General features: G+C 40.1%; 1 protein-coding gene across 7 annotated transcripts in view; it reads left to right on the top strand.

Annotated features, from left to right (window-relative positions):
* Cadps2 (calcium dependent secretion activator 2) overlaps positions 1-12995 on the top strand; it is a 505709-nt gene that overhangs the window by 387490 nt on the left and 105224 nt on the right. For 3 of the 7 annotated variants that reach the window (XR_012908508.1, XM_075953364.1, XM_075953362.1), the window contains exon 17: positions 1857-1877. The exons of the other annotated variants lie outside the window; for them this stretch is intronic. Coding sequence is in view for 2 of the 3 variants with exons in the window: in XM_075953364.1 (XP_075809479.1) it covers positions 1857-1877 (21 nt within the window). In the remaining variant the exon portion in view is untranslated. The remainder of the gene's footprint in view (positions 1-1856; positions 1878-12995) is intronic. 7 annotated transcript variants of the gene reach the window in all.

Here is a 12995-nt window from a genome sequence, read left to right as displayed (position 1 = left end):
CCTGAGCAATTGCCGAAGTGGCTGTGAGAGCCAACAATGCCTATTAACTGAATTTTCTCTGAAAAGTCCTTTCCCTCCCCGAACAACCCTGTGCCGTGGCAAAGGGAAATGTCTCATTAAAATCTCAGCTGGCGAACTGAAGCGCTTTTCCTATTCATTGCTTTAATATGCCTCCTGGGAGTCGGCCTGAATGGAAGACCTAGGATCCGTGCTCAAGTTTTCCTTTGTTCTTATTTTGAGTTTTCAAGAAACCAAAAGGTGTTTTCATGGGTTATATTTTTTTGACATCACTGTAAGTATGCCTAACATTTAAACTATGGGCTATGGATTCTTTCCTGAGCGGGGTCAGTGTAGCATTACGGAATTTTATTTTCTGATCTGCAGTGTCGTTCAGAAGAGGAAGAAGAAACTTGTGGATTGTTGGGGAGGGCTGACATAAGCCGAAAGAACTTCCTGCCGCTTCTAATTGATTGCTCTATATTGATGCGTTTCGAAGATGAGACCTCTTGAGAGGACTGTGCACTTTTTTTTCCTCCTGTTTGAGTTTTATTCATTAAGAACACTGATATTTTAAATGTTTAGAGGTAAATAAATGGGAAGTTGTAGCAGAGTCACAAGATCATATTTTAATTCTCCAGTCTTTTGACAGACGATTTTAAAGTACTGAAGATTTTAAATTGTTTGTTCAAATAATCATAAAATTTACATCGTACATGTGTCATTACCAAAGAGAAAGGAAAAGTTTGTGTCTTGCTAAATGTTTATTAAATGTTTATATCTTAAAATAAGAACGTAGTCATCCTGTAGATAAAGTTTGGTAACTTTTAATCTTTTAAAATTCTGCTTAGTGAATGGTTAATTTGTGAACTAATTGGTAGTAGAATACTTCTCATCAGTTTTCGGCCAGTGAGAAAGATAAATGTTGTTCTGCCTTTCCTTTATTCTCCAAATGTAGACAAGCTCACTAACAAGCATGTGATAACCAACCTCCTGAGTGATTAACAAAAGAGCCATCTCATCACCATAGCAACCAATATTATATCACGAGAGTAACAACATGAAACCTCCTTAGTTACCAGCTTAACATCATTAATTACGATATCATGTTGTGTTAAAGCAAACGCAGTGAACACTCGTTCATTCGAAGGAAATGGAAGATAAACACTTGGGGTTTCACTCTTGAATACTTGTTCATGTAGTTTTCATGTTTAGGGTTTTTTTTGAGTGTTCCAAACGTGATTAAAAGAGCTGATATACAAACTGACATTAAAACCTTTCAACTATCTCAGAGGGAAAGTTGGGGGGACCTTCAACCATCATTTCGTACAAATATGTTTCCGATCTAAAAATCACTGAAGGCAACTTTTCTTTCTGAGCTCCTTTGGCGATATGTTTTACTGCTGTGCAAGAATGCAGCGAGAAGAATAGACTACATTTCTCTGAGTTGCTCAGGAGTTTATAGTTGTAGAGCCCATTGTAAAAGAAATGGAAGATCTTCTTTTATTTGTACAGAGAGAAGTCTGTCCTAAGACCAAATGGAAAAAAAGCAGGGATCCTCCAATAGTTCCCTTTCCTGGAGTCATTTTGAGTTTAATATGACAGTATTCTAGAAAATGGATCCCAACAATCTACTCAAGAAGTACTGCTAAGCTGTCTTACTTCAAAAATATAAAATGTTTGCTCATACACTGAGGAAAACTTGTATGCTTTTTTAGTTTCTACTTCCAACTTTTCTATTTTTATTTTATTTTTAATGTTTAGGCCAGAGCAAGATCATATAAAATGATTTAGAAGTAGAAAGACAGGCTAGTTTTCTTTGCTTGCGTAGCCTTAAATTCTCTTTTCTTATGTTTTAGGGCCCGCAGAAAAGGACCCAGGTAATGTGTTTCTGCATGCACGTGCTATTATGTCTAATGTGGTGGCATATGACTTTTTAGACACATCTTTGAAGTACCACTGTTGTAAAACTTAGCATATATTTAATGTATATAAAAATGCAGCCATGGAACCGTTCACAGAGACTATTATAAACCTGTCTACCGCTTCCAGAAGTTTCCTCCTACCCTCTTCCTTATTATTATAACCAGGTTGGGAAGAGGGGGGAAAAAGGAACTAACTGTGTGTGTTCATAGCACTTTTTAAGTATGCAAAACAGCATTGCTGGCCAGAGCTCACTCTGATGCATGGTATGTCTGTACAGTTTACTGATCTTGTGACCAGGAACTTCACAAAACAGAGGTGATGCTTTCCTGCTTTACCTACCTTGAAACCAGTATACTCTCTGTCTTTCCCGATGTTAAAAAGCACTCTGTGCTGTCACGTAGTATTTCTTACCATAGCCGGTTTGCTTTGTTACCACGATGCTCTTCACGTACGTGTAGATCACAAAGGGTAAAGATGGGATTTCCTTTTGTCTGCATATACCAAATTTGCCACAGCCTTTGTCTGCCAGTAGATACTTCTTCTGTGATTTGGTTATTGTGCACAAAGTTGCAGTGAGATGGAAGTACAGATACTTGAAGATTTTCATTTCTGTTCTTTTGAATTTTTTTGTTTTTGAGACAGGGTTTCTCCGTGGTTTTTTGGAGCCTGTCCTGGAACTAGCTCTTGTAGACCAGGCTGGTCTCGAACTCACAGAGATCCGCCTGCCTCTGCCTCCCGAGTGCTGGGATTAAAGGCGTGCGCCACCACCACCCGGCTGTTCTTTTGAATTTACAGCAGACCCTATGATAGTTCTATATTTTTTTCATGCTCCTCCATAGCATGCTTTCCACAGCATATGTATCCATTTCCACTGGTACCCATGGTATCTAAGCTCTTCCCTTCATGTCCGTGCCCATCGCTTGTTATATCAGGCAATGGGGTTTGTGTGACCATCGTTGTTCAAGGGCAGGTAATATTTCATTTTGATTTTACTTGCATTCCCAAGAAGATTAGTGGCATTGAACATTTTTCTTATAAGCAAGAGACCCATTGGCCATTTGTAGGTCCTCGTTTGGTAAATGTCTAATTCTGTTCTTTTGCCCATTTTGATTAGGTTACTTTAGGGTTTCTGCTATTATTTGGATTGTGTGTTGTATATTTCAAATGTTAGCCCACTCTCGGATGTATTTTCTCTCATTCACAGGCTGCCCTTTCATTTTGTTGTCTTCTTTCCTCTTGGCTATATGTGCTGTCTTCCTTTCTGCTGGCTGTATCTGTTGTCTTCCTTCCTCTTGGCTATATGCTTTGACATTTATAAGTAACTCCCCTGTCAGAGTAATTGTCTGATCCCTTTCACAAGGATATTAAAAACACTTTTTTTATTTTTTGCAATTATTGCTAAAATACTTGAATTTTTTTACAGCTATTGCTAATGTTTTGTAGGGGAAATATATGCTATTTGTCTCTGGAAGATGATCAGTAGTTTTATATGAATTTAAGATAAGAAACTAGATGCCATACATGTTATACATTATGTATTAAGTATGGATACTCATCTTATTTGGAAGTGGTTACCAATATCTGAAGGGTTCTCACAAACAGAAGTGAGAACTATCTTCCCTTTCTCAAGTTTGAAAGCAGGCATGAGAATAAAAAGCAAAACTGCTATCAAGCAAAAGGAAGATGGCCTTAACTCTGAACAAATGAACAGAGGCTGTAATCCCTGTCTTAGGAAAGTGTGTGTGTGTGGGGGGGTGTGGGTGGGTATAGGTGTTTCTGAATCTCTGAAATGTTTACGGTCCTCTTCCTTTTTTTTTAACTCCTTACCACAACTGTAATCAGTTTAACTGTGTATATCATTTTCTGTACTTTCTCCCTGCCCCCCCCTTCAGACTCTTTCAAGCAGAATGCTTATTGCCTTCTTCCTCTTATGTCTGGGCACCTAACCTGGTGATAGAGTCAGTGTTCTGAACTTTTGTTAATTAGTTTTCATCTGGAAACAATGGTGCATGAGACAAGTGGGTAAACCATACTCACATCACATCCACTTGCAGTGTTATAGACAAATTCTCCTTTCATTTTAAAGCGCACATCTTCTACTAAGGGCTCTATTTCTTGGTGAGAAGCGGGAAGCTTTTTCTATTACTTTCTAGACTCTGAGTCCTGAAATGTGACAGGTACAAAACACTGAGACGCAAAGGGGGGTAAGAAAGACACCCTACAACAGTTACTGATTGCACTTGAGAAAAAATAATTAGAATAAAATGAGATTTTTTTATCATCTCCACACATGACAGTCCACACAATATCAGCAGCTCTGTGTTTGTTTGTTTGTTTTTTAACAAACTCTTTCAAAATATTTCATGAAGCCACCAAAAAAAATGGCTCAGCAGATAAAAACACTTTACTCCCGGCCTGACAATTTGAGCCCATTCCCCAGAACACATATGGTTAAAGAAAAGAACAGACTTCCTCGGGTTGTTCATAGGCTTTCTCACATGTGTAGTGTGCACACTCAGAAAATAAGTAAGTAAATAAATTATTAAGAATATATTAAAATGTACCTGTTAAGAAAAGCCTCTCCACCAGTGCAAAGAACTCCAATCAAACCAGATTAAGCGAAATCAAATGCCCATGTTTAATAAACAGCACACTCCCGGGTGGCCGGGAACAAGGCAAGGGAAAGACAGAGGGAGCGCAAAAGCAAACCCAAAACCACATGTTCCTTGCTCAGGCGTGACCCTAAATACCCTGTGTGAGTGGTCCTGACCCTCCCAAAGGGAGAGGGGGGCCAGCGCTTGTCAGGCTGGGAGTTGGAGTCCAAGTGCTTGGCAGGCTGAAAATTGGAGTCCAGACCAACATTCCAGACTCTTTGGATATAGGGGTGTGACAAGGAGCTTAGGTGATATTTATGACCAACATTTTAGGCTCTCTGGATAAATGGGTGTTGGCTCAAGTCTGGCTACTTCCTGCGGGCATGGGGCCATATGGGAGAGGGGAGAGATGAGAGTTGGCACACTCACGCTCAGCGAGAGGAGTGGCTGGGGTGGCATCCAATTTGCTGTCATCCTGGAGTCCTCAGGAAGCTGCTTTTTGAGGAAGAAGAGAAGGCAGGTAGCTAGGAGAAAAGAAAATGTTATTACTGGTCTGTGCATTAACTGCCATAAAGAATGGAATAGGGAAGCCCCTGTTTGGACAGATGAGGCTTGGGTGTATCAGATACAACCAGATTTTAGTTGGTAGGTGCCCTTCATCCGGGAGAGTTGGTACCAACGGTAAAGTCCCAGGAGGTGGTGCAGGTGTTTGGTGTTATCTGGAGAACACTTTGTGAGTTGGTCTTGGCCCAGACAGTAGGAGTGACTTGTAAAATATACTTGAAACTGTCTGGGGTTAGCAAAAGGCTCTGGAGACCGTTATTTCTTTTTTTTTACCAGACCTGATTTTGATACAGCAGTAGAACTTTCCCAGGAACCTGTAAGAGAACTGGAACAGATTTACATCATAGCAAAAGGCTATTGCTTTAGGTTAAAAGGTATGTACATTTTAGAATACAATTAAAGTAAACTGGGAACTCTGAACCTCTGAAGATACACTTGAAATCGGTTAATACTGGACTATGAAACCTGTTAAAGAACAGCACCTTAAGTTGTCAAATGCCCTTCGACAGATCTGGGAGGGATAAATGAGCAAAACTGAGAAAGCTTTTTAGCTATGCAGGCAATCCCAAATCCAGTTTTCTGAGAAACCACCATACTGATTTCCAAAGTGGTTGCACAAGTTTATATTCCCACCAGCAATGAAGGAGTGTTCCCCTTACTGCACATCCTCTCTAGCATAAGTTATCATTGGTGGTTTTGAACTTAGCCATTCTGACAAGTATAAGACGGTATCTCAGAGTCGTTTTTATTTGCATTTTTGTGATGGCTAAGGATGTTGAATATTTCTCTCTTTTTAAGATTTATTTATTTATTATGTATAAAACATTCTGCCTCCACATATGCCCACACGCCAGAGGAGGGAACCAGATTTCATTACAGATGGTTGTGAGCCACAGTATGGTTGCTGGGAATTGAACTCAGGACCTCTGGAAGAGCAGTCAGTGCTCTTAACCAGTGAGCCATCTCTCCAGCCCCTGATGAATATTTCTTTAAGTGTCTTTTGGCCATTTGAGATTCTTCTGTTGAGAATTTTCTGCTTAGTTCTAGAAGGACCTCATTTTTAATTAGATTATTTGGTATTTTGATGTCTAATTTCTTGAGTTCTTTATATATTTTTGCAACCAGTCCTCTGTCTGATGTGGAGCTGGTGAAGATCTTTTTCCATTCAGTAAGCTGCCTTTTTGTCTTATTGACGGTGTCCTTTGCTTTTTTTTTTACCTATTGATTTTTCTTTTTCTTTTTAATTTATTTATTTATTTATTAAGGATTTCTGCCTTCTCCCCGCCACTGCCTCCCATTTCCCTCCCCCTCCCCCAATCAAGTCACCCTCCCTCATCTGCTCAAAGAGCAATCTGGGATGGATGACATCCATCTACAGAAGTGGATGTTCTATCGGGAACTCACCAAGGCCAGCTGGCCTGGGTCTGAAAAGCATGGGATAAATTTGGACTCGCTGAACATAGCGGACAATGAGGAAGAATGGGAACTCAAGAACAATCGCAGTGGGTTTTTGATCCTACTGCACGTACTGGCTTTGGGGGAGCCTAGGCAGTTTGGGTGCTCACCTTACTAGACCTGGATAGAGGTGGGCGGTCCTTGGGCTTCCTACAGGTCAGGGAACCCTGATTGCTTGTACATAAAAATAAAAATAAATATATTCTTTGATGTGGGTGGATTGACAGAAATCTGAGGAAGTGTTCTAAATCAATGAAAGATTTTTAAGAAATGTATATTTTCCTTTAGTTGCATTCAGTAGTAGGCCAGCCCAAGGAGGTTTTCTGATACATGACCCAGGGTGATTTTAAACGTGAATAAAAATCTTTCTATTTATGTATCCTTCAGAAAAAAAAATCTCTTGAACTACCTAGGAAAGAAGAAAGGTCTGCCCAAGATTTCTTATGATTTTGTGATCTGTCAGTCTGCATGTTTTAGAAGTTTACAAAAATTGGGTATTTTATAGAAGTCACTGAGACTTTCAGAACAAGAAGTTGTGCTACCATTATCAAAATTCTGTGTCTTTGGAATACTGCCTGGTCTCTGAGACCCAGAAATGCATCCTGTTCGTTCTCCACTGGCTGCTGGGCCTCTAAGACTTTCAGACTAAAAATGATAACATTTTATGACACCCTCCTCCGCCATCTTACAAAAGCTATGGTTAATACTCTTTCATTGCTACTTACAAAATAAAGTTACTTACCTCATATGAGACAAACTTTCTGTGCTAGGACCTTTCTAACGGCTTATAGACGTCACCTCATTTACCACTTACAGTGAAACTTTGTGTGGCTCAACAACTTATTTAGAGTCACACACCTTGTAAGTAGGCCATTAAAGCTCGTTGTGTCTGGGCTTCCATCCATGTACGTTCCTCCTTCACTGTCTCCCTCTTGAACAGTTGGTATCATTACATTTTCACTTAGTTAAATATTTCCACATTCATCTCAGTTGTCATGTTAAAAATTCTTGCTGTCTGTAAAATCAGAGGAGACAATGTCCCTCCTTTCTCCTGTTTACCATCTTGTAGTGGTAGCGCCATGAGGAGAGGGGTATGTATTTCAGGAACGGATTCATCCCCAGTTTAGAGCGAAGTGCCAGGCGCACAGCACATGCATGGAACCCAGTAAATATTTATTGAATGAACAAATGAGCTCCCAACACAGACAGTTGTCTGGCTACCTGCAGCAGAAAGAACATCCATGAGCTGGCAAGCTGCCTTGTGAAAGGTCATTCAAACCAATCACTGAATAATTAAAATACAGGGCGAAAGCTAGCCACTTCAAAATGACAGGATTGGAAAATAAAGCAGAGTCGCATGCTCTGATTACAGGAGAGAGAGGCAGCATGACATCAATGCGGGATCGGAGGAGGCACAGGTTCCAGCTGCATAGACGGTATGGAGCAATCCATGGTCTCCCCTGTTCCATGATCCGCCATGCTGCTCGGTTGTGATTCACAGTTTCATCTCTCCTCTGGGATTTCTTGTTGTCCATTGGAAGCACGTGTGTGTAGAATAAAGGGATTTTAAAATCGGGAGATAATTTGATGAAAACAAATGGCCTCATTTGATGTTTCTCCTTCTTGGGCATTGTATGTTTCCTTTGAGCTGTTAGTTCACTTGGAACATTTGAAATTTTGGAAATGTAATTCTTATTTAACTTGGGGACCATGAAATACTAGTTAATTAGGTTTATATTTATATATTTTTTCTATATATTTTTATACCTCATGAATAACATTTGATTTACATTGTACCAAAACCAATGTTTTTTTAAAAAAATCTGTTTACTTTTATTGCTAGTTTTGTAACAGTGAGATTAACTTATTACAATCTAGAATTCATCATGACACTTAAACCTTATCTTCCTAATTGCTTATTCTTCTTAAATTGAATGGCTTGATAACACAAACTAGGTGTTGTTTGTGATGAAAAAAATCCCTTTGGATTATCTAGTTCAATGTGTTTCTTATAGACAAGAACAGCAGTAATACGTATGACATCAGTCCCTGTGATGCTCTAGGAACTGTGCTTTGTATTGTGACTTACAATGTACGCATGCTTCTCAGAGCTAGCTTTCACATGGTTCTCCGGTATAGACTTTTATTAAATAGGTGCTTTTTGAATCTGGGGCTTTGGAGGTGCTTGGCACGGATGGAACGGGAGAGGACGTTGTGCTGTGAAGACCCATTTGGGTCCTCGCGTTGCTAGGCTCCCAGATCCAATCCCCAGTGGACTCATTTCCAGAGTACCAGTTGAATGGCACAGAAATGCTTTCCCAGGAGACTCTGTGCTGACTCTCTTTGAGAAAAGAAGTCGCACTGTGGCGGTCCTTACGTCATGAGGATGTGTGTGCCATCTGGGTGGCATTTTAATTTAGCACTACACTACATTGTCAGGCGAGGGTGATAAATACTAAATAAGTAGAGTTTGCTTAAGATCTGTGTGCCAAGAGAAAGAGGTATATTCAAAACAGCGCCGTTGTTCAAAGTGTCTTGTCAGCCGTGAGTAGCTTCTTGCCAATATTTCTAACATAGTGATCATTTCCTCTCATAGAACTTGGATGTGCTGGCTTAAAAACTTAAGTCTGTTTAGTGTTAGATGGCTGTCACTACACATATGCACAAACACAGGCATATACACGAGATTTTAAAAATTAATTTAAAATTTAAAAATAGATGTCAGCATGAACTGATGTTTCTGCAACCTAAATGATAGACACAAAATACATTTTCCAAAGCATGACAACACTTTGCAGAAAATAATCTATAAACTGAAGACTACTGAATCTTGACCCAGTAGAAATCAACAGGTAATTGAAGAATTCCCATCTGACTTTTTGAACTCTGTATTAGAAATAATGGGATCTTTTACACAGTAAAATCTCTGTTTCTAAACCACCTGCTAATTAGTGGTACACCAATAGATAACAATCTCTGATAATAGAACAAAAGGAAGAAATGGTATTTATAACATTTTTGAGGAAGCCATTCAAATCTGACTTCTTAGTGCCCCAAAGCTTTTAGCAAAAGAAATTCATGAACACACTGTAAAGATCTGGTGGATACGCTGGTCTACCTGTTGTGACCACTGGCTGAAGGATCACATCAAGCTTCATTTCTGTACTGTATTTTTAAAGATTTGGGTATTTTTCACATGGTAATCACATGCTTAAATTACCTAAGAAGATACATTTTTTCCTAATAGCCTTATATTGCTTTGATTCCATCGGGTAATATAAACCAATAAAAGTATTATTATTAATATGCTTTTATCCTTATACTGGATTGAACATCATTGATCCTGCCAGATTGATTATATTCTATTAAGTTTACACTTAAACATAATACGAATTCACTTTGCCTTTCCTAGCTCTGGTTTAGAAAGAACAAGGATTCTGTCTGTTTGTTTGCTTCAACTTTTCTCCACCTATTCATTAACTACAGAAGAAAATACCACATGCTATGTAATTTATATTCCCACTAATTAGCTTATTACAGCATAGGCAGATTAATTCCTGTGGATGAAAAGATGTTGGGAGGCATTATAAGCAGGGGCTGCAAGTATTACTAACCAGAAGTGGCAAATGAATGTATTACTTGCTCATTCCTAACAAGGTTTTGGAGTCTGTGTGTAGCTTCAGTTTTTCCAATACAAAGGAAAGTCTTTGGTGTGCAGTGGACCAGTTGCTTCTAGCACATTCAGGTAACTGCGCGAGAAGTCAAATGAGGAAAAGGGATGTGCGCTTGTCCATTGCAGAAACATGAAATAAGGCTTGCAACACTCTTAGAAGGCATCCACAGTGTCAGGGAGAATGAGGCTTCTGTACTCTTAAATCCATTCCATTGGTCCCAAGTGTGCGTTCACTCAGCATCCCTCCTGCTTTCCCGAGTGTAGGTTCAAAACAGTGGTGGGATATGTTTCTCCATTTAAGACTACTGTGTAGTAATAAGGGCAGCGGCGGGGCTGCGTCCCCAACACCCCAGCTGCCTGCCCAGCTAGCTTATGCCCGAAATAATTACACAGACACTGTATTCTTTTAAACACTGCTTGGCTCATTTCTACCTAGCCTCTTCTAGGCTAACTCTCGCACCTGGACTAGCCCATTTCTTATCATCTGTGTAGCACCGGTCTTACCGGGAAGATTCTAGCCTAAGTCCATCCTGGGCCGGAGCTTCATAGCGTGCATCTTCCCTGGAGCGGGGAGCATGGCGTCTATCTTGAGGCGTCTGCTCCGGAGAGGAGAGCTGTCAAGTCTGACCTCACTTCCTCTTCCTCCCAGCGTTTTGTTCTGTCTACTCCTCCCACCTATCTTCTAACCAATGAAATGGGCCAAGGCAGTTCCTTTATTAGCCAATGACCTTCCTCCATCACTACTGTAAACTCCTCATGTCCTCTTTGGTTTTAGGGACCCACCCACAAATTGGAATGAATCTCACCATCACTCTCCTCTACTGCTAAAGAACTAAAGTGGCAAGGGTGTGGATATTTGTAAGGAATCAGAAAGCTGAAGCCCGCCATGCTGACAAGGATGAGAGGAGGCGGGTGTTCTCAATCATCCTAAGGCACATAACATTTAAATATCAAATAGAGTTCCTGTGTCAGTCTAGCCTGGAAGGGAAAAATTGTCCCTGATGGGAACCCAAGTAATCATCCACTTCAGAGCCAGTTCTTTGTCCTGTAATGCTGATCCCAACTCCACCCATATCTTTTTGGATAATTGTTGCGTCATTGTGTATCTCTTCTTCCTCCTGTGAATGGTACCTGTATCTTCTTTCTAGATCTTTCCCTTCTATTTTTAGACATGGTATCACTGTTCAAAATGTGCACCCTGAACTCTACACCTCTTCAGCTGCTGTCAGAGAATAAATAGTCTTCCCCTGATTTCCCTTGCCTTTACTTCTTCCCTCTCAGAGGTGTGGCTTTCAAGCATGCATTGTACCTGGTGGTAAGACATTTCTACCTCTGTTAAAGTGTGAAGATAATAAAAAAAAAAAAAAACAAGAACGGACTGGGTGAGCTACCCCTGCACTTCTGTGCTATCCAAATTCCCAAGTTTACATGGTTACAAGCCAAGGAGATTATTGTGCAAGTACTTCTGTTTTTAAACATAACAGATTAAAGGTGATTCCTGGTCCACAGGGATCACAGTAGATTCGTAAATAATCTACTGCAGTATCTGGTGATATAGTGCCTGGTAGATCTGCCCGAAAGCTCAAATTCCTTCCTCCTTAGACTTCCAAAAGAGATTTTGCCATGGTCTTTCCCATATTCCATTCTCAATGCCTTCCAAAGAGCTGGGCTCTTATGCCATAATAAGTAGACTCCTGAGGAATACATAAGAGATAACAAATGAAATAATGTGTGCCATTAGAACTGATGATGTCAGTATTCACTTCACATAATGATTCTAGGGAAAAACATATTCAGTGAATTATCTTTCTAATATTGGCAAGTACTGTAATGCTTCATGACTTGTTCCTCATGAACATCATACAAGACGTTTTGACCATATTCACCCCTCCCCCAACTCCTCTCAGATACACCCCCTCTTTCCTACCCACCCAACTCTAATGTCCTCTTTTTTTTTTATTTACCGCCATCAATTTCAGTTTTTGCTGCCCCTATGTTCTCAGGTGGCCTTTGGGGCTGTTAATGAAAACTGACACTCTCTCTTACTGGCTCTCAGTAGCCAGTCGCTTCCTTGACTCAGAGTAGGACTTCATGCCCACCTCCCCTCCCCATGTTGGGATTTCTCTGACTAGAACTTGCACAGGTCTTACGCATGCGGTCACAGACCCTCTGAGTTCGTGCATACAGCTGCCCTGTTGTATCTGGAAGAAACTGTTCCCTTTTTCTTAAGTTTTTGGTGGTGAAGAATTAAATCTAGCAGCATGGTTCATGAATCATACTAAGGTGATAGCAGGTTTTTCTCCTGTTACTTCTGTATGATTAGTATAAATGTCAGCAGAGTTTCAGAAGCAAAAATCAAAATTTATAAGCTCTGAAAGGTCTTGTGCACCACCAGTAGTCCATGAATATACTCCAAGAGCCTCTGCTCTTTAGCCACAATCAAAGTCTAAATTAGCTCCATAAATTCAATTTTTGTTCATCAAAATTATATTTTTATGAACTCTACGTCTACCATAAATCTAAATCTAGAAAGAAGGGTACTGATGAACTAATTGAACCTTTTTTTGTGGTGCACTCCTTTAATCCCAGCACTCGGGAGTCAGAGGCAAGCAGATCTCTGTGAGTTCGAGGCCAGCCTGAGCTGTAAGAGCTAGTTCCAGGACAGGCTCAAAAACTACAGTAAAACCCTGTCTCGAAAAAAAAAAGTGCCTTTAGGACTTGTCTTATCAGATACAGGTTACGAAACCATCGTGAGAGCCCACTGTCAATGAGCAGAAATTTCAGTC

This window comes from Microtus pennsylvanicus, chromosome 19, assembly GCF_037038515.1.
Source record: "Microtus pennsylvanicus isolate mMicPen1 chromosome 19, mMicPen1.hap1, whole genome shotgun sequence".
Taxonomy (NCBI): domain Eukaryota; kingdom Metazoa; phylum Chordata; class Mammalia; order Rodentia; family Cricetidae; genus Microtus; species Microtus pennsylvanicus.
Note: the sequence above shows the minus strand (reverse complement) of the source record. Positions and strands in the feature narration are given on the sequence as shown.